The 22,133-nt window shown below is 42.8% G+C and overlaps 1 protein-coding gene across 14 annotated transcripts in view; it reads right to left on the reverse strand.

The window, feature by feature from the left end:
* Positions 1–10,895: 10,895 nt before the first annotated feature.
* Positions 10,896–22,133, reverse strand: part of HUWE1 (HECT, UBA and WWE domain containing E3 ubiquitin protein ligase 1) — a 153,149-nt gene continuing 141,911 nt past the window's right edge. For 12 of the 14 annotated variants that reach the window (XM_043897309.1, XM_043897308.1, XM_043897311.1 and 9 more), the window contains 14 exons: positions 21,652–21,784; positions 21,182–21,384; positions 20,461–20,588; positions 19,177–19,273; positions 17,278–17,433; positions 16,641–16,886; positions 16,261–16,378; positions 15,305–15,445; positions 14,036–14,323; positions 13,813–13,918; positions 13,073–13,190; positions 12,594–12,775; positions 12,123–12,313; positions 10,896–11,523 (listed from right to left, as the gene is read on the reverse strand). In XM_043897309.1, the coding sequence (XP_043753244.1) occupies positions 11,421–11,523; positions 12,123–12,313; positions 12,594–12,775; positions 13,073–13,190; positions 13,813–13,918; positions 14,036–14,323; positions 15,305–15,445; positions 16,261–16,378; positions 16,641–16,886; positions 17,278–17,433; positions 19,177–19,273; positions 20,461–20,588; positions 21,182–21,384; positions 21,652–21,784 (2,210 nt within the window). In that variant the 3' untranslated portion in view covers positions 10,896–11,420. Of the gene's footprint in view, positions 11,524–12,122; positions 12,314–12,593; positions 12,776–13,072; positions 13,191–13,812; positions 13,919–14,035; positions 14,324–14,366; positions 14,981–15,304; positions 15,446–16,260; positions 16,379–16,640; positions 16,887–17,277; positions 17,434–19,176; positions 19,274–20,460; positions 20,589–21,181; positions 21,385–21,651; positions 21,785–22,133 lie in introns of those variants that run through there. The other 2 variants (XM_043897313.1, XM_043897316.1) reach the window with 2 other exon arrangements.

Below are 22,133 nucleotides of genomic sequence, written 5' to 3' on the forward strand. Positions count from 1 at the left end.
ATGTACCACAGCTTCCTTATCCATTCATCTGCTGATGGGCATCTAGGTTGCTTCCATGTCCTGGCTATTATAAACAGTGCTGCTATGAACATTGGGGTGCACGTGTCTCTTTCAGATCTGGTTTCCTCAGTGTGTATGCCCAGAAGTGGTATTGCTGGGTCATATGGCAGTTCTATTTCCAGTTTTTTAAGGAATCTCCACACTGTTTTCCATAGTGGCTGTACTAGTTTGCATTCCCACCAACAGTGTAAGAGGGTTCCCTTTTCTCCACAGCCTCTCCAGCATTTATTGCTTGTAGACTTTTGGATAGCAGCCATCCTGACTGGTGTGTAATGGTACCTCATTGTGGTTTTGATTTGCATTTCTCTAATAATGAGTGATGTTGAGCACCTTTTCATGTGTTTGTTAGCCATCTGTATGTCTTCTTTGGAGAAATGTCTGTTTAGTTCTCTGGCCCATTTTTTGATTGGGTCATTTATTTTTCTGGAATTGAGCTGCAGGAGTTGCTTGTATATTTTTGAGATTAATCCTTTGTCTGTTTCTTCATTTGCTATTATTTTCTCCCAATCTGACGGCTGTCTTTTCACCTTACTTATAGTTTCTTTTGTAGTGCAAAAGCTTTTAAGTTTCATTAGATCCCATTTGTTTAGTTTTGCTTTTATTTCCAATATTCTGGGAGGTGGGTCATAGAGGATCTTGCTGTGATTTATGTCGGAGAGTGTTTTGCCTATGTTCTCCTCTAGGAGTTTTATAGTTTCTGGTCTTACATTTAGATCTTTAATCCATTTTGAGTTTATTTTTGTGTATGGTGTTAGAAAGTGTTCTAGTTTCATTCTTTTGCAAGTGGTTGACCAGTTTTCCCAGCACCACTTGTTAAAGAGGTTGTCTTTTTTCCATTGTATATCCTTGCCTCCTTTGTCAAAGATAAGGTGTCCATAGGTCCGTGGATTTATCTCTGGGCTTTCTATTCTGTTCCATTGGTCTATATTTCTGTCTTTGTGCCAGTACCACACTGTCTTGATGACTGTGGCTTTGTAGTAGAGTCTGAAGTCAGGCAGGTTGATTCCTCCAGTTCCATTCTTCTTTCTCAAGATTACTTTGGCTATTCGAGGTTTTTTGTATTTCCATACAAATTGTGAAATTCTTTGGTCTAGTTCTGTGAAAAATACCGTTGGTAGCTTGATAGGGATTGCATTGAATCTATAGATTGCTTTGGGTAGAATAGCCATTTTGACAATATTGATTCTTCCAATCCATGAACACGGTATGTTTCTCCATCTGTTTGTGTCCTCTTTGATTTCTTTCATCAGTGTTTTATAGTTTTCTATGTATAGGTCTTTTGTTTCTTTAGGTAGATATACTCCTAAGTATTTTATTCTTTTTGTTGCAATGGTGAATGGTATTGTTTCCTTAATTTCTCTTTCTGTTTTTTCATTGTTAGTATATAGGAATGCAAGGGATTTCTGTGTGTTAATTTTATATCCTGCAACTTTACTATATTCATTGATTAGTTCTAGTAATTTTCTGGTAGAGTCTTTAGGGTTTTCTATATAGAGGATCATGTCATCTGCAAACAGTGAGAGTTTCACTTCTTCTTTTCCTATCTGGATTCCTTTTACTTCTTTTTCTGCTCTGATTGCTGTGGCCAAAACTTCCAACACTATGTTGAACAGTAGTGGTGAGAGTGGGCACCCTTGTCTTGTTCCTGATTTCAGGGGAAATGCTTTCAATTTTTCACCATTGAGGGTGATGCTTGCTGTGGGTTTGTCATATATAGCTTTTATTATGTTGAGGTATGTTCCTTCTATTCCTGCTTTTTGGAGAGTTTTAATCATAAATGAGTGTTGAATTTTGTCAAAGGCTTTCTCTGCATCTATTGAGATAATCATATGGTTTTTATCTTTCAATTTGTTAATGTGGTGTATTACATTGATTGATTTGCGGATATTGAAGAATCCTTGCATTCCTGGGATAAAGCCCACTTGGTCGTGGTGTATGATTTTTTTAATATGTTGTTGGATTCTGTTTGCTAGAATTTTGTTAAGGATTTTTGCATCTATGTTCATCAGTGATATTGGCCTATAGTTTTCTTTTTTTGTGGCATCTTTGTCGGGTTTTGGAATTAGGGTGATGGTGGCCTCATAGAATGAGTTTGGAAGTTTACCTTCTTCTGCAATTTTCTGGAAGAGTTTGAGTAAGGTAGGTGTTAGCTCTTCTCTAAATTTTTGGTAGAATTCAGCTGTGAAGCCATCTGGTCCTGGGCTTTTGTTTGCTGGAAGATTTTTGATTACAGTTTCGATTTCCTTGCCTGTGATGGGTCTGTTAAGATCTTCTATTTCTTCCTGGTTCAGTTTTGGAAAGTTATACTTTTCTAAGAATTGAAAAATTCTTAAAGAGATGGGAATACCAGACCACCTTACCTGCCTCCTGAGAAATCTGTATGCAGGTCAAGAAGCAACAGTTAGATCCAGACATGGAACAATGGACTGGTTCCAAATTGGGAAAGGAGTACATCAAGGCTATATATTGTCACTCTACTTATTTAACTTATTTTTCTTTAGAGGAAAAAATATGTTACTTACTCTCTGGCATATTTGTTTATTGTCTTCCTTCTTCATTAGAATATTAGCTTCTTGATGGCAGGGCTTTATGTCTGATATATTCACTGCTGCATCCCCAAACTCGCACACAGTAGGTATTCAATAAATGTTTTTTTGAATGAGTGAACAAAGTAGGAGGATATAAGGAGTAGTGGTTCTCGTGGGACCTGAAGAAGCTATGTCCACCCCAAGTCATTCACATTAGCACATACACACATGCATGCTTGCAGACATGCACCATATTGTGTCTGCAATTCAAAAAGTTTGGGCTGCCAGTTTCCATCTTGTGAATATTAAAACAATTGAAGTATAGGATAGATACTGTTTCAAAATTCTTCATAGTGTCAGCACCTCTGTAGCCAAAGGCCATGGGCACAGACTTGTCCTGAGTCAAGCAAGTTGGTAGTGAGGAGAATGCCCAGCATGGGAGCCTATGAGTTCTCTCAGTAAAAGAAAAGATGTATCATAGAATTTGGGCTTGTGTTAGGTGGTTTGGGAACAGTTTAAGGAAGTGATGTTTTACTCTAGATTCAATATTATCCAGAAGTGGGGGGTAAGTGTATAATTGGGTATGCTAATACATCTCTATAGAGAGGGCAGACTAGAAAGAGATTGAAACTGTAATCGGTTAAAAAAAAAGCAGCCACTCATATTAATCAGGGGATGTTTGGTTAACTTTTGTGGTTTATATTTTGTCTGTGTTCAGATATGATTAAGGAATGGTCTCAATTTTGTCTTAATCTATTATAGTCACAGAGTGGCCTCGTCTGATATTGATGTTCTGTGTTTATGTTCAACAGAACACCAAGTCCTGACTGTGAACACCAGGCCAGCTCTCAGAAGTCAGGGGCCATTTTTTCTCTTTCTCAGTAGATATTATAATATCACACATCAGAAAGGTGGCGCCAGTTTCTCAGCAGTATATAACAGCACCTGTTTCTTCACATTCTCTCTCACTCATGTTAATACATACACAAACACATGCACATGTATGTATTTCAGTTATACACATATAATTTTTCAGATTATTTTCCATTATAAGTTATTACAATATACTGACTATAGTTCTCCATGCTATACAGTAAACTTTTGTTGCTTGTTGGATATCTATTGTTTTTTTAACAAATTAGAAATCTAGCATTCTGTTCCTAATCGGGAAAGGAGTATGTCAAGGCTGTGTATTGTCACCCTGCTTATTTAACTTATATACAGAGTACATCATGAGAAATGCTGGACTGGATGAAGCACAAGCTGGAATCAAGATTGCCAGGAGAAATTTCAATAACCTCAGATATGCAAATGACACCACTCTTATGGCAGAAAGCAAAGAAGAACTAAAGAGCCTCTTGATGAAAGTGAAAGAGGAGAGTGAAAAAGTTGGCTTAAAACTCAACATTCAGAAAGCTAAGATCATGGCATCTGGTCCCATCACTTCATGGCAAATAGATGGGGAAACATTAGAAACAGTGAGAGACTTCAGTTTTTCGGGCTCCAAAATCACTGCAGATGGTGACTGCAGCCATGAAATGAAAAGAAGCTTGCTCCTTGGAAGAAAAGTTAATTACCAACTTAGACAGCATATTAAAAAGCAGAGACATTACTTTGGCAACAAAGGTCCATCTAGTCAAAGCTATGGTTTTTCCAGTAGTCATGTATGGATGTGAGAGTTGGACTATAAAGAAAGCTGAGTGCCAAAGAATTGATACTTTTGAACTGTGGTGTTGGAGAAGACACTTGAGAATCCCTTGGACAGCAAGGAGATCCAACCAATCCATCCTAAAGGAAATCAGTTCTGAATATTCATTGGAAGGACTGATGCTGAAGCTGAAACTCTAATTCTTTGGCAATCTGATGTGAAGAACTGACTCATTTGAAAAGACCCTGATGCTGGGAAACATTGAAGGCAGGAGGAGAAGGGGACAACAGAGGATGAAATGGTTGGATGGCATCACCGACTCAATGGACATGAGTTTGAGTAAGCTCCAGGAGTTGGTAATGAACAGTGAAGCCTGGTGTGGTCACAAAGAGTCAGATATGACTGAGCGACTGAACTGACCTGAACTGATTCATACTAATTTGAACAAATGGAATCAAAATATCATAAATTTTTTAGCTAGGAGCCCCAAATTCATAAATTTTCTAAAATACATATATATATATATGTGTGTGTGTGTATTTTCTACTACACTTGATAAAGGCTTGAGAAAAAACATTTAAAAAAAGAGATGGAGAAATTGGAAAACATAAACTAAATTAAATGGGAACAATGAATATGAAATAGAAAAAGTAAAACAAACCAGATAAAAGTAAAAGATCATCATATAGTCCAGTTGTTTTTAAACATGGCTGGTCATGAGAAACACATCTGGAGCTTTGAAGAAAGAAGCATACCTGGGCATTTGTATTGTTTAAAAAATTTCAAGATAATTCTGATATACATCTGGATTTTAAAAAGTGATTATAGGTTTTTAAAAAAAATTAAACAGTAGTTTTGGTGATATAGAATCCTATTATTTCCTGTTGCCCAATCATGATACAATGGTATTGTGAATAATAATTATATAATCATCATAGTAAAAGATGTTGTTTTTTAGTTTTCACAATCAATAGCCAGACAAAAAATAAAAGATAATTACAGTTGCAAGCCACAATGAAAACATGACCAACCTAACAATATAAAATAATCACATACAATTTGGGGGGTTAAGTACAGTGATGTGGTAAGTGGAAGTGCATACATGCACATGTTTTCATCCACCCAGCCAATCTGGGTGCATTTAATCCATTTATATTTAAAGTAATATTGATATATATTATCCTATAACCATTTTCTTAATTGTCTTGGGTTTATTCTGTGTAGGTCTTTTCCTTCTCTTGTGTTTCCTGCCTAGAGAAGTTCCTTTAGCATTTGTTGTAAAGCTGGTTTGGTGGTACTGAATTATGTTAACTTTTGCATGTCTGGAAAGCTTTTGATTTCTCCATCAAACTGAAGGAGAGTCTTGCTTTTGAACTGTGGTGTTGGAGAAGACTCTTGAGAGTCCCTTGGACTGCAAGGAGATCCAACCAGTCCATCCTAAAGGAGATCAGTCCTGGGTGGGTGTTCATTGATAGGACTGATATTGAAGCTGAAACTCCAACACTTGGCCACCTGATGCAAAGAGCTGACTCATTGGAAAAGACCATGATGCTGGGAAAGGTTGAGGGCAGGAGGAGAAGGGGACGACAGAAGATGAGATGGTTGGATGGCATCACCGACTCAATGGACATGGGTTTGGGTGGACTCTGGGAGTTGGTGATGGACAGGGGGGCCTGGTGTGCTGCGGTTCATGAGGTCGCAAAGAGTCAGAAATGACTGAGCGACTGAACTGAACTTGCTGGGTAGTGTTCTTGGTTGTAGGTTCTTCCCTTTTATCACTTTATATATGTCATGCCATTACCTTCTGGTTTGTAGAGTTTCTATTGAAAAGTCAGCTGATAACCTTTTGGAAATTACCTTGTATCTTATTTGTCATTTTTCCCTTGTTGCTTTTAATATTTTATCCTTTTTGGATTTATCCTGACTGGGACTCTGTGCTTCCTGGACTTGGTTGACTATGTCCTTTCCCATGTTAGGGAAGTTTTCAGCTATTATCTCTTCAAATATTTTTCTCAGGTCCTTTCTCTTTGTCTTCTCCTTCTGGGACCCCTGTGATGCAAGTATTGGTGCATTTATTGTTGTCCCAGAGGTCTCAGGCTGTTTTCATTTTTTTTTCTATATTCTGTTCTGTGGCAGTGATTTCCACCATTCTCTCCTCCAGGTCATGTGTCCGTTCTTCTGCCTCAGTTATTCTACTATTGATTCCTTCTAGTGTATTGTTCATCTCTGTTTTTTCTTTAGTTCTTCTAGGTCTTTGGTAAACATTTCTTGCATCTTCTCCATTTGGTTTCTGAGGTCCTGGATCATCTTCACTATCATTGTTCTGAATTCTTTTTCTGGGAGGTTGTCTATCTCCACTTCATTTAGTTGTTTTTCTGGGGTTTTATCTTGTCCTTTCATCTGGGACATAACTCTTTGCTTTTTCATCCTGATTAACTTTCTGTATTGTGGTTTTTGTTCTAGCTGCTGTGGGACTGTGGTTCTTCTTGCTTCTTCTGTCTGCCCTCTGGTGGAGGAGCCTAAGAGGCTTGAGTAAGCCTCCTGATGGGAGGGGCTGAGTGGGAAAAACTGGGTCTTGCTCTAGTAGGAAGGGCCTTGCTCAGTAAAGCTTTAATCTAATCCAGTATTTGCTGTTTGGTGGGGTTGTGCTCCCTCCCTGTTAGTTGTTTGGCCTGAGGTGACCCAGCCCTGGGGTCTTCTGGGCTCTATGGTAGGGTTAATGGCAACCTCTGAAAGAACTTATGCCAAGGGATATCTTCCAGGACTGCTGCTTCCAGTGCCCCCGTCCCTATGGTGAACCCCCGCCAAACCACACCTCCACAGGAGACCTTCCAACACTAGCAGATAGGTCTGGTTCTCCTGTGGGATCATGGCCCCTTCCCCCTGGGTCTTGGTGGGTGCAAGACTTTGTGCCCTCCAAGAGCAGAGTCTGTGGAAGTCCTATAACCAAATCCTGCTGGTCTTCAAGGTCAGATTCCCTGGGGATTCCCAGTCCCTTTGTTGGATCTCTAGGCTAGGAAGCCTGACATGAGGCTCAGAACCTTCTCAACAGTTGGAGAACTTCTTTGGTATTATTGTTCTCATTTGTGGGCTGCTCACCTGGCAGGTATGGGATTTGATTTTATTGTGATTGCATCTCTCCTACTATCTTGTTGTGGCTTCTTGTCTTTGGACATGGGGTATCTTATTTTTGGTGGGTTCTAGTTTCCTTGTGTCAATGGTTATTGAACCGCTAGTTGCAATTTTGGTGCTCTCACAGGAGGAGATGAGCACATGTCCTACTCCGCCATCTTGAATTGGAAGCCTAAATTCTGGTGTCTGATCTTAGATTCTTTGTGTCTCAGCACAAAGAATTCAGCGAGAGACAAATAGGTAAGAAATAGAATTATTTAGAGAGAAACACATTCCACAGACAGTGTGGGCCTTTTATTGGTGTCTTTGTTGCAGAGATAATAATTATCATAGAAACAAAAATAATATATGCTGAGTGCTCATTTGTATTTCTTCTTTTGTGAACTGCCTTTTCATATCCTTGGATGTTTTTCTGTTTGGTAGCTTGTCTCTTAGTGATTTGTAAATTTTATATATATATATATATAGTCATAGATGGTTAGGGATGTATTTTTTCCTAGATTGCCATTGCTTTTTAATTGTTTATGGTGTTGCCAACATTTTAGTAGTCAAATATGTCAGTCTTTTCCATTAATAATGTCTTTTTTAGTTTTTTTGTGTTAGATTTTCTATATTCCAGATTAGTTGTTATTTTCCCCCCAAAAATAAGTTCATGTTTTTCACGCTTGAATTTTCCATTTGGAATTTTAGTGTGACACACAGAGCAAACTTTCTATTTCTCCCCTTTCCAATACTTAGGCAAGTTTCCCAAATTTAACACTGACAACACTATTTCTTCCCCAACTGGCTCTTGGTGCTTCATTTTGTCTTTATAGTAGACCACAGCACACAATATTCATGGCTTGAAGCCATTATCTGTCAAAGCTGCTCATTTCAACTCCCACCTTGCTTAGCATGTCAGCAAAGTCTTAAGGCCAGCTAGGAGATCCAACCAGTCCATCCTAAAGGAGATCAGTCCTGAATATTTATTGGAAGGACTGATGCTGAAGCTGGAAGTCCAATACTTTGGCCACCTGATGTGAAGAATTGACTCATTTGAAAAGACCCTGATGCTGGGAAAGACTGAAGGTGGGAGAGGGGGACGACAGAGGATGAGATGGTTGGATGGCATCATCGACTCAATAAACATGAGTTTGAGTAAGCTCTAGGAGTTGGTGGACAGAGAAGTTGGTGGCCATCAGAGTTGCTGATGGACAGAGAAGCCTGGCGTGTTGCAGTCTATGGGGTCGCAGTCGGACACGACTGAGCAACTGAACTGAACTGACTGAAGGAGTACCTATGTACCTAGCACCACCAAGCTAAGAAATGAAAACACTTAGTTTAAGCCCTCTGGGTGTTGCCTTTTGTCCCCCACAGCTTATCCTGAACATTGTGCAGTGGAGTCATACTTATGCATGGGCTTCCATACATGTGGATATGGCTTTTCATGTTCTTGGTACACATGCATGTAGTATTGTTTTTAAACAGGCAGGTCTCATACTTTTTTGCTTATCTTTGAGATTGTGTGCATTGATATATGTGGATACACTTTTACTATTGCATAGAAATTTACCATATTATTTATATTTGTTGGACAACAAGGGCTTCCCTCGTGGCTCAGTCAATAATCAGCCTGCAATGCAGGAGACCGCCTGCAATGCCAGAGACCCATGTTGGATCCCTGGGTTGGGAAGATCCCTGGGTTGGGAAGATCCCTGGACAGAGGAGCCTGGCAAGCTACAGCCCATAGACTCACAAGAGTCAGACACAAATGCTTACACGAACTGTTTTGTTCATTATAACCAGGCCTCTTGCTGGACTCACTTAAGCTCTAATAACTTTGATTCTCTTGGTTTAGCAAAATAGTTTCTCTTCAACAGCTGTACCTTGTTTCCTGCCTTATGGAATGGTTAGAAATTGCAGAACCGTGTTGGTGATAACTGACCACTTTATGCTTGCAGTGTGATGCTGGCTGTTAGTCTGAGGCTACCTTATCAAGGTAGTATCTTTACCTTTAAAAGTTACCTAAATCCATGGCTGATTCATGTCAATGTGTGACAAAAACCACTACAATATTGTAAAGTAATTAGCCTCCAACTAATAAAAATAAATGGGGAAAAAAAAGTTACCATTTACTGTCAAAAGTTTATTTCTCTTTTGACATTGAGATGATGAATATCACACTGTAAGCATATCCAAACGACAAATCATACTCAGTCACATTAGGTTCTGTGGTATGTCATTGAGTTAGATTCATTTATTTCCTTCAGGATTATTCCGTCTGTACTCCCAACTTCCACACTCAACTCCCAACCCTTGCATCCCTTTCAAATTTAAATGGTCAGAGCTTTACTTTTTTACTTTTGATTTTTTTTATAACTGGTTCCTAAGTATATTGATCAATTCTACTGTATTTCTGCTCATCCACTCATTTTAAAGCCCTGCTGGACTCCCAGCCTCATCTCAGGCCACTATTCTTCACTCAAGCCTTGTCCTAGCAACTGAACTCCTGCTGTGTTGACCCTGATTACCCTCTCCTCCTTAATCTTCACTCTCACACAGCCTTATGATTCAACCCAAGTGCCACTGACAACAGAAAGCCTTTCCTGATCTCCCAGGCTAGACCAGACACTTCTGCTCTGCGTACCCAGAGATCCCCCTTCCAACATCTGGACGCAGAACTGATCTGTCTCCCCCTCTTGACTAGAAGCTTAATAGGAGGGTAGAGGGTTGATTCATCTGTCCTCTCAGTAGTCAGGAGGGCCAGGAACAGGCAAGTGTGAATGCTTGAAGGAAAAAAAAAAAAGACTAGTAGCTATTTGCATCAAGACCAAGGGATCAGGTTAAGAACACACACACTACTGCTTTCCTAGATCCACACTCTGGGACATGGTCAAGGGAAAAATTTTTAAGTAGAGCTTTAGAGACTGAGAAAAACCACACAAAGCCAGTACCACTGAGTTTACTAAACTTTTATTACTTTTATCTTTGAAGTCTGGAGCCATCAAAGCTCTTAGATCAACTTTAAGTGCTGGATGGAGTGAAAAAACCCACAAGGGACTATTGGTCGATCTATGAACAGATCTGACAAGAAAATGCAAAACAGAACCAAAAAGGATGCAAAGACTGTTCTGGGGAGCCAGTCAAATTATTTATTAAAATTTGTTAGAAGTAAACTAAAACATTAATAACTGAAATCAAAATTTTAAACTGAGCTCCAGACTTGAAACTCTTACAAAGGCTCAGGATATAGAACCTTCGGTTGGGTTGAGAGAATTCTCTTAACAACCTGCTGGTTTGTTCTCCTAGAGCAAGGCGGTGCTTTGTCCTTAGCTACAATCTCTAACACCATCACCACTCCCAAGTGTAGATGCCATTCTGAAAAAGATCCCCTCAGTTCCTGATGACTGTGAAGGAGGAGGATGCACCAGTGTGGTAACAGAAATGGCTTTCTGGAGATTCCATTTGGATTTTTTCTCCAGTCATCTAGCATGTGTTCAAAAGGTGCTTGTTTTTTTTAAACTTGAAAAAAACTCCATTGTGAAAAGTGAGTTATGAAGAGTGCTCTTTATTTGAAACCTCCACAACACAGACGCCAATCTTGTCTCGCATTGAATCATTAGCTGTGCACATCAACACATTCCAAGCACAAATTAAGAATTGCAAACAGAACAAAAAAATATATATATATATAATTTTTTCCCCTATCCAAAGGTTTCAAGTCTCAATGCAGCAAATCCTTCTGAACACAGAATCTGAGGAGCACACTGTTCAAACAGTTGGGACAAACGGGTCCCTGTAAAGGCTACTGCCTTTTTAACACATGGGGTGGGGGATCATGGACGGCATGGAATGGGGAGAGGAGGTGAGGAAAAGGGAGCCGGTAGAGAGGATGAGCAGGAAAGGGGGAACGGGTATGCGCTGGGGCAGCTGGGACACACACATGGTGAGTTGGTGGATTTCATTTATTGGTTTTTGACATTTCTTTCTGGTTCTTTTTTGTTTTCATTTCCCCCTTTCCCAGGTCCAACAATGGTTAAAAAAAAAACCCTACAGTAGTGGGTGTGGCCCTTTTAGGCCAGCCCAAAGCCTTCAGAGCACTCCTGGATGGCCAATAGTAGCATGTGGCGGAGCTTCTCAAAGCTCTCATAGGCAGGCAGGTCCAGCTGATTAAAACTAGGGAAAGAAGACACATCAATTCGTGACAAAAGATGATAACCAAATCCCTGTGTTCTCATGGTGCCCACCTGATTTCTGCCTGTACACTCCCAATCTTGTCCTAGCCTTGTCTGCCCTTCTCAGATCTGGCCCCACTACTGGCTACCAGGCACCTAAAATATAACCTGACCCTATCACTCCTCCTTAAATACCATGGCCTACCCATGGTATAAATACTACCTCCCTAATACCATACCCCTTGGAGCCCGAGCCTCCAAGGAGGCATTCAGGGTCACTGGTCACCTCTGCTGAGTTCTTTAGCATTCTGCTCCCTGCAACTTCTTGCTCTGATCATGCTGAGCCCTGGAATACACCTTGTTCTCACAGGGCAGTTTTCACCTGCAATATTTCCCCAGCCCCACTGTGAATCTGGGTCAGCTTCTCATCTCAAACACCATCATCTCCACAAAAACCACCAAACTGTGAGCTACCCGTAGGTTCAGGGTAGCTGGGGCTTGATCTGGCTTCTTGACTACTCCTGACCATGGTAGGGGTACAGAAGTGGCAAATATGCAAGTTCAATCCAAATGCTGAAAAGAACAAACCCTTTCTCTTACCATGTGTGAGCTGAAGGCAGGCGGTCTGTGGACCTGTCATCTCGATGGATTTGAAACTTCTGAATGCCATTCATGCCTTCAAGGGCAGCAAAACCTTGCAGGGGCACCTTGGAAGTACCTGTGACAAACTGGAGGAACTTGGCACGGTCAGCTTGATCGAAAGAACGCAATGCTCTCCAGAACCACTGGATCTACGGGAATGAACACAAGAAGACAGCATTAGGTAGAGAGCTCCTGGAAGAAAGGGGGATGGGATACGGAATGTTAGGCAAGTCCCTTCTGTGGGACAGGTTTCAGTTCTTTCATTCACATGATGACGTCACCTGAAAACTGAAAACTCCAGGAAAGTGAAGTTAGGTTCAGGTAAGCTATCCCTCAAAACCCCCCTCCCCTAAGAGTACCGGTTTATTTTGTTGTCATACAAACTAACACTGCTTAAGGATACAGGGAGGGATGCCAGCATCAGCTTACCTGAATAGAGTTGGACTGGTACTTGTGATATTCAGTGTTAGATTTCAAATCGTCAATGTCGATTGTGGGCAGTCCTGATATAAGTAGCTCTAACTCCTGCTCAGTGAAGATGGAAATGAGGCGCTTTGGAATGATCTCATAGAAACCTTCTAAGAAAGCCGCCAGCTGTTTGCGAATGGCTCCTGGGGAAAGAACCAACAAGCCACGTGGCATCTGAACTTGTACAACTGTCAGAGGTCAGAGATCCCTAATCCAGGAGGAAGCTGACTGATCTTCCTACCTCATCCATCACTGCTTCTAGGCCCCTATATGAGGGTGGACGAAGGGAAATATTTTTTGGTCAGTTTTTTGGACTCCTTTTTTGCAAGGCATTTGTGGCTGGCATAGGGGAAAAGAAGAAACAATGTCTGTGTAATGAGTGAGGGCTGACCTTGGTCCCATTTTGAACAGTTAGGGGGTCTGAGAGACATTTCCCCTACCTGTCATTCTCATCTGGCACACCAGGTGTACATATTCCTTCTTATTTTCCTCTGTTACCAAGATGTTGGCCCCATTGGGTTTGAGGTCACGAACTTCACAGACTCCAAACTCTTGGACCTAGAATACCCAAAATACCAATAATACGAATCAGGCTTGGTCTAGGATGCGATTTACATAGATACCTAGAAACATACCCTAAACTCTCTGCTGTATCCTGGGCAAAGAAATAAAGCAAGGTCATAAAAAACAAACAAAACACAATGACTTTTCTCATGAGCTCATGAATCCCTAAATGGAAAAGGCGAAGGGTTTAGTCCTAAAACCATACGGAAAATGTAATAGTAAAAGGGAAAAGGTCATGGATAATATAATGTAATACAAAAAAAATCTCTGTGTAAAGCAATTTTGGGGAAGCATAACCTTGAGATTTTTTTGTTTTTCATCTATCTCTATTTGCACAATTTTTCTACAATGAAATACCTTTGGGAATGATGAATAGTGTACTAGAGTTTTTTTCCCCCCCAAAATATAGGGGAAACTAGTATTGTTTTACAAATTCTGGTTTTTCTGTTTGTGCTGTCTCATGCAAATACTCACTGCTCTCTGACAGACAGGGAACGGGGCATAAAATTTTAAGACTGATGTATTAAGAGGTTATCCAATGTCAGTTCAAGAGCAATCCCGTAATGGGTTTCCTAAACTAGGTGAGGTGTGCCACAGTCAGGATCTCCTGACGTACCTCAGTGCTGAAAGTGAGATCATAGCCTAGTGTGGAGACATCATTTTCCAGCAGATAAACCAGGCCCTGGTAGAAGTGGTAGTCTTCACTCTCCATATCTGTATATCTAGATAAACACAAACAGGGTCTTGGATTGGGGTGGCAGAGAGGCAGCTTAGGGATGGGGCACAAGGACCAGATTTCCAGGACTGTGGACAGTCCCAGGGTTGTGCCACATCCTTACCTGACAGACTTGCCCAAAATGTGTTTGTAGAAGGACCGAGTAAAGTAGCACTCCAGGAGGCGGTTGTCATACACAGCTTTGGCCACGATGCGTCCGACAAACTTGAAGTAGCTGAGGTGGTTGGGGTTGCAGTGAGAAGATGGATTGATGGTGTATGTGACCCGATCACCAGGTGAGGTACGGAACAAGGCATACATAGGGTTAAACATCTCCCGAGAGATGATCATATACCACTCCCGCAGGAGCCCTCCAGCATCCTGCCCTTCTTCTCCTTCAAATACTATATACCTGTTTAAGAGAGCAGAAACAGGGATATGCAGAAAGCCCAGGACAAATCCAATCTTCTGCACAGCATGTCCTGAGTGAGTGACTGAGTGAAGCAGTAGCTGGGGAGTGCAGAGTCAGAGGACAGTGGTAAATGCAGAGTGCCAGGAGAGCCCAGAAGAGAGATGGGAATCTGGGACAGAAAAGGGCATCACTGATGGAAGAGATGTTCTGAAGTGTCAGTAAAGGCTCACTGATATCCCAGAAAACACTAATAGGAAAGATATAAAGGCCTAATAAGGCCTTTAAACAGGAAGGAGTCATCAAGTGGTATCAAAGAGAGCTGAGCTGAGTTTGATGTCTATTACGATTTAGTGGTGGAAGAGTAGGATTCAGTCTGTTTTGGAAGATTCTCTGAATTCCTGTGTGACGACATGGATAGTGAGTCCATGCCACAAAGGGAGGGAGGAATCAAGTTCCTGAGTTCAAGAGCATCATCAAACGACTTCAATAGGTCTATCATCTCACTGGCTCCCATGACACATGATACTGCAAACTGCCAATCTCCTCTAGGTGGCGTCAGAATCACCAGGGAGTGATTACCAATTTGGTGGGGAGTCACTCTTGCAAGTGTGGTCTCCCTCAACCCAGGGTACCATTTGCTCAGCAGGCTTCCCGTTCCTAGTGTAACAATGGAGAAAAGCTCTTTGTGAAGCCATCAAGTGTACTTTTGTAAATTCCACAGACTCTCCTATCTGTATAGGAACTGTTGGGCAGTTCAGCCCAAGGGCCAGCTAGCCAACAGAAGACCAGTCTCATGAGACTGGGCAGAGAATATGGACGACAGCTCAGTGAGAGCTAGATTCCTCTTAGGAATTCCTACCAGGGAGGGCAAGCACCTCTCTAAGTTCCCCTGAACATTTGGGCCCCAAGTAAGCCTTCACTACTCAGTAGGAAGGGTCAGAACCACCCCATCCTGTTTTACTCTCTGCTCTGGGTTCTTACAATCGATTCTTCATTTCTTCAGGGGATTTCCGGTGCAGCTCACGATAGGAGTCTTCAAAGACATGGTCACGACGAACGTGCACAGCCATGTCTTCTTTCCGGAGTCCCTCGTCTAAACGTTCCAGCTCTTGGCGGAAATATCTTGGGAAGTAGGAAAGAAGGGAAAATAAGATTGGGGTGGCAGAGCAAATTTCTGTTTGCCTGATCAGGATGAAGACCCACAGTGATGTTCCCCTCATCCTCCAGACACTTTGACCTCTGCTCGCCAACTTTTCTATTTTTTTCCTGCGGAAATGCCCAGTATCCTCTGGAGAAGAGAATGGCAACCCAGTCCAGTATTCTTGTCTGCAGAATCCCATGGACAGAGGAGGCTGGTGGGCTACAGTCCATGGGATCACAAAGAGTTAGACACGACTGAGTGACTAACACTACTACTACTACTTGGGAAAGGTAGGTCATTCACTACCAACTCTAAATTTTCCTGATGTCCATCAAATAGGGGCCCACAGACATTATGGCATGGAATTTCTGCAATAAGCAGGTAAGCATGTGTAGGTGCACAGAAAGGAAGAGAAGAGTAAAAAATGACAGAAGTGCTGTGGAGGCCTTCTCGACCCTTCCAAGCCCTGCTGTTAATATACTATGGCTACCTGCATCTCCTGTATTACCCCAAAGGATAGACAGGGATTTTAGAATTCATGTGGTTAAACAAAGGCTTGCACTTCTCTGATGAAGAACAGAGACTAGGTTGGAGAGCACCAAGGAATATTTAGGTACAGTGGCACTTGGTGGCAAAGATGATTCTCTTCCCCCTGTTTAGCACCATTCCAATCCAGGAGCTGCCACCGAGGAAGACTTCTTTCTCTGGAAACATCACCCCTGGAGGATGTTTGGCTCCTTTTTGGGAGGGGAGATACTATTTAGAAAGCCCCCCCCCCAACATCCAGGGCACATACTTGCGCTTGACATCAAAGTCAAGGACACGAATGTAGTCTACCAGGACAGCAAAAGGCCCATCAGCGAGGTGGGTGGTGGACTGCCGTAGGATCTGGTTTAACACAGTGCGATGAGTCTCTGAGGGGAGAAAGGACAGCAGGAATCAGCACATCATGGGTCATGGAAGAAGGGACCTAAGTCAGTCAGTCAGCAACTCTTCCTTGTTTTAGGGAAAAAAAGTGTGGCATAAAAAGACTCCCAGACCCAGTCCCTAACTTATTAGTCTCACTTTCCAACATACACACACACACCCTGCAAATCAGCTGACAACAAAATATATGAAATGACCCTGTAGAAAAATGAAGCCTTCTACATTTGGGGGCCTAAGAGTTCCCTGTACCTGCAAAGCGAAGAAACTTCTGTGTGTCAGGGGGCAGGCTTGAGGAGATGTGCATAGACGAGGGCTCCCGGGAGAAGAACGGGTCAAGGGAGGAAGGAGTGGCTGGGGTTAAAGGGGCAGGGGACAGTGGAGGTGGCTCGTCCTTGATGTGTGCCAGCTGGCTCTCACGGGTGTCCCGGATAGGAGGCTTGCTCTCCCGCTCTGTTGCATGGACCAGAAAGAAGGCCTCGACAGCAGGTTGTAGCACTGGGGGTAGGAATGATATAGGACAGTGACATTTTACTTGATAAACTTCAACATATAAACCTCTTCCCCCTCAGAATCAAATTTCAAAACTACTAGATGGAAACTTGCAGGAGATACATAATGGTGCCACAGAGAAAGTCAGAGCTTCTAAAGAAAAATGGGATAGACAACCAGTTATAAAGATTCCCTTAGTCTAAAGAGTAAAAGATAACAGCTACCAAAAGAGAAAGCAAATCTTTTTTTCTGATAATGAAGTCAGAGAAAAAAATCCTCTCCTTTGAACTCTCATGGAAACCTGAGGGAGAGGAGTAATCTGGAAGGAAGAAAATTAAGCTGGCAGAAAGGGCCCCAGAACAGATCAGCGGGCCTGGGCCATCAGGCCACAACTTACCTAGCACCGCATGCTGGTCATGGGATTCCTCCAGTTCCTTTAGACACTCTCCCAGCATGTCCCATAGCTCATCCAAGTTCAGCTGCTCACTGAGCAGGGGTAACTCAGGTGGCCTCTCCTCCTTCTCCTTCTCCCCCTGTGGAGTTCCATCTGAGCCTAGACAGCACACAGAGGAGAGATTCAGGAAGCTTTTTCTTCATTCAGACCAAATGCATAGGCCATTAGAGAGGCTAAATAGACTGGTCCACTGGCCACTGAGTAACATCTGAAAGCAAGCTCTAGCCCTACACTGAATGGCATTTAAGCAGAATAAAATACAAGAAAAAGTTTGTCTAGTTGCACTAGACACTTTTCAAGCGCTCAATAGCTACATGGAGCTAATGGCTACTGCAGAAAAATTCTACCACACAGTGTTGGTCTTCTCATTGCCTTAACAGCTCCCAGAACACCTATGGATTATTAAATGATCTTCTTGTTGTTGTTCAGGCATGTCCGACTCTTTGCAAGCCCATGGAATGCAGCACACCAGGCATCCCTGTCCTTCACTATCTCCTGGCGTTTGCTCAAACTCATGTCCATTGAGTCGATGATGAGCCAATCATCTCATCCTCTGTTGCTCACTTCTCCTCCCACCCTCAGTTTTTCCCCAGCATCAGGGTCTTTTCCAATTAAATGATATAATATTTTTTTAAAAACAGATGTCCTATGATGACACTATCCCACAGGAATCTGTAAAAGGGTGCCCAAAAGCATTCTATATGAAATTAACCTTGAGAAATGCTGCTAATAATAGCATCCACTGTGTTCTAGGACTGCTTTAAGTGTTATACATACACGTTAACTCAATCCTACCTAGGAACATCCCTACTTTAAATGAAGAAACTGAAAGAGGTCCCAGAGATTGTAAATGGGAGACAAACACATGCTTTCTCCACACAGTATTGTCACAGTGTCTTTAAAAAAGTATTTATTTTTGGCCATGGTGGGTCTTCATTGCTGTGTGGGCTTTTCTCTAGTTGTGGTGAGTGGGGGCTACGCTCTAGTTGTGGTGGCTTCTCTTGTTGCAGAGCACCGGCTCTAGAGTGTGAGGGCTTCAGTAGTTGCAGCACCCGGGCTCTAGAGCACAGGCTCGATAATTGTGGTGCGTGGGCTTAGTTGCTCTGTGGCATATGGGATCTTCCTGGATCAGGGATCAGACCCATGTCTCCTGCAATGGCAGGAAGATTCTTTACCGCTAAGCCACCAGGGAGGCACCTATTGGTTTATTTGGCTGGCCCATGTCTTCATTGTGGCATGTGGTGTCTTTTAGTTGTGGCATGAGAACTCTTAGTTGTGGCATATGGGATCTAGTTCCCTGATCAGGGATTGAAAGTCTTAGCCATTGAACTACTAGGGAAGTCTCAATATCACATATTTCTACTACTATCAGAGGATACGCTCTGAGATATTTTAGCACTTTGAAATTTATTAAGCTAAAGCTCTGGACATGGTTAATTTTGGTACATGTTCTATATGCATTTCAAAAAGTTTATTCTGTTGTTATTGGCTGTGGTGTTCTGTATATGTCAAAATTATTAATAGTTTTTCAGATCTTTTATATCCTTAGTAGGTTAGTCACCCAGAGCATGTGGGATCTTCCTGGATCAGGGATTGAAGCTGTGTCCCCGGCGTTAGCAGGTGGATTCTTTACCATGGAAGCATCAGGGAAGCCCCATAGTTTCTTTATTACAGAAATTGCAGTGTGTGCTAGGATTCTCCAATGAGGACCAGGTGGTGATGGTTAGTGACTTTAGTTGACTGGTACGGGTCTAACAATATATAGAAACCAGGGATGAGACACCCATTCCATGAAGATTGGCTCTCCCTTTTGTTGGGCTGGAAATAGGAAGCAGTACTGACCAATGGACTGAGTATCTTGAGCACTGGGAGATGGCTGGTCCACATCCATGGGTGACTCCTCCCTTCGGACAGATGCCTCTGACTGGCTTGACTCCGACTGGATAAAAGGGAGACAAAGTCACATAAAGGGTGCAACTAACTCTGTTTTCCTCAGGGATAGGCTAGAGGCTGTCCTACAATCTCTTACATATCATTAAGCTTGGAAAGCAGCCTCCCATATCTTCCCATATGGAAAGAAGTTTCCTTAGCTCTCCAGTACAAAAGAATGGTCTTCCCACCTCCTCTGCTGTCTTCCACCCTGAGCTAGCATGCTTTTCCAAAGAGCTCCCTGGATGCCTGCCATTTGCCTCTATTCTATTCCAGGTCTGAGTCCAGTCAGGCACCAGCCTCCTGGACTTCAAGACTTCTAGGAACAGTTTATATGTGTGCGTGTGTGTGTATACAGCGCAGATGGGCAAAAGGTAGGTTTGCTCTTTGTTTATACGTTTGTGTGTGTGTGTGTGTGTGTGTGTGTGTGTGTGTGTGTGTATAAAACTCAGATGGGCAAAAGGTAGGTTTGCTCTTTGGAGGAAATAACAGGGGAATGAATTAATGCAATCTCTGATGGGTGGGATTGGCTTTTTAAACCAACAGGCCTCAAGATATCCTTATTTTTTGGATCTTGGGAAGGTAACTTGCATGTTGTATAAGGACAAGCAAACAATGAATGCCATAGTGTATATACATGATGCTAGGCTTTTCCTACAGTCACTCTATGCTGAGATCCTAACAATGAACTGGCTATCTAGGAACCTGAAGGCTTCCTCCTAAAAGAGCCTGAGTGCCTGGGTGCCAAGGGAGTATGAAGAATAGAGGCAGAGACCAGGGTGGAGGGACCAGCCATTGCCGGAAGAGGCTATGTGGGAAGTGTACCAAGCTTGGGAGACTTTCAAGGGCAGGATTCCTGATATGTCTCTGATGCACTTGCATTGTTCCATGAGACTGAAAAATCTTTATCCCGTATCCCCTCAGGACCTAGACACTTAGCGTTATGCAGTTTGCAAAAGCGCCACTATTGACTGGATAGCTGGGAGTGGGGTATGATGGCCAAGCTTTAAACCAAATCAAACCAATGAACAGTCAAGAAAGCACCAAGAGAAATTAACTCTGTTGTCCAGAAGCATTCATATAGCCAACTTAATGCAAAAGCATACAAGGTAAGGGCAATGAAATCCCACTGATGATATATATGGTGGGAGAGGGAGGAGAGACAAATGAATGAGGGGCCACAGGCATCATGCTAACCGTTGCTGCTTGTTGCTGTCTCCGCGCCCTCTGACCCTCACGTACCATTTGTATAATGGCATCAGCCTCAGCCTCCAGCTGCCGAACAGCTGCCTGGATGCTGCTAGCTGAGCCTAAACCGGCGGAACCTGGGAGAAAGAAAAAAGAAGGTAAGATGTAACCTGTGGAAAGAGGGAATGCTCAATTTTCTGTGTCCCATCTCCTGAGCCACCACAAGCATCTTGCTGAGGTCTTTGAGCTTTACGCTCAGTTAGTCTCAGAGTGCTCACTGTCAGGCACTAAGAGCTACCATTACAGGTAAGGGCAGGGGACATGGGGTTAGGCAGATGGATGGTGGCAGGTGAGAGTTCTGTAGGACAGAGGGGAAGGATTTGGCAGGCCATAGCTGAGGTAACATGGCTACAATATTTTAGCCAGGAGTAATCAAGGAAGCAGAGAGGAGACAAAGACAGTGAGTTAAATCTTGTTCACCAAAAGATCTGTCCCCAATTTTCTCGTCAGATTTCCAGTCCCTTTAATTCCCACTTGCCCTAGTGAAATTTCCCATGTAGACGGCTTGAGTCAGATACAGAATACAGCCACCAACATTTTAAGAAAGGATCATCACTTCCTTTAGAAAAGGTCAAACAGGAAGGAGACACGACATTAAGTCCTGCCCTCCTGGGTCTCTTGTTTTTCCACCACCAAACTTGCCCCTCAACTGGACACCCCAGTTCCATACCTAGCCTGCCTGTCTGCTTGGCCTTCTTGTTAGCACGGCGCGTGTCATCCCGGAGCTGGATGATGACCTGCAGTACCCTCAAGAAGAACTTCTGGGTAGATGTCTTGGATGTCAACATGGACATAGAAGGCAGTTGGAGCTCCCGGCCACCCAGAGGCCGCTTCTGAGATGCCACGATTACCACATTCTCAGCCACGTCAAACCTGGATAGTGTAGAGGTGGCTCGCATATATTGAGAGCATCAAAGCAGAAACACCCAGAACAAGCAGGGCTTTCTTGTGTCAACCAGAGGGTATGGAATTTCAGAAGGAAATCACAAATGTAGGAAAAACAGGGCCATGTGCATATAGGAAAGAAACAAAATTGGCTCAGAGAGGAGGGAAAAAATAACAACTAGAAAATCAGGAAGAACCACTTTTCATAATGTCCCAGACCCCAACTCCACAGCCAGATGGGCAGCTGCCACCTACCTGCTCTGCATTTTGCCTTTCAGCTTGGTGGTCTGTGGCTGTTCCTCAGGCAGGCCATCAGGGGAGAGGGTTTCACACTGGGCTCGCCGCTGCTGTTCCAGATTGTATTCCCGTAGCTCAGCCAGAAGGGTTCCTGGGCAGGCAGAGAAGCCAGAAAAGTGTTGAGACTTCCCTGCTGAAGCAGCTAAAAGCCCAAAACTTTTCAAGAAACCTTCCCAGGCCGTCCTCTTTGCTCAGCTGTACTGAACTTGGCAGTGTACAAGAATTTTGCTCCATTCATTTTACTGTGTACTCATGGATCAGCTGCTCAAGGGCCACTGGTTTACCTGGCCTCAAGGATTTGCTGAATCTACATGAAATGCACCTCAGTGCAGAGGGGAAAAAGTATCTCTTTTGAAGCCTGTATACCTCTCAAACTTCTGAGGTTTTTGTGGTAGTTTCAGCAAATTACTTAACCTCTTTTCCAGTTTGCTTACCCATTT

Source organism: Cervus elaphus, chromosome X (assembly GCF_910594005.1).
Source record: "Cervus elaphus chromosome X, mCerEla1.1, whole genome shotgun sequence".
NCBI lineage: Eukaryota > Metazoa > Chordata > Mammalia > Artiodactyla > Cervidae > Cervus > Cervus elaphus.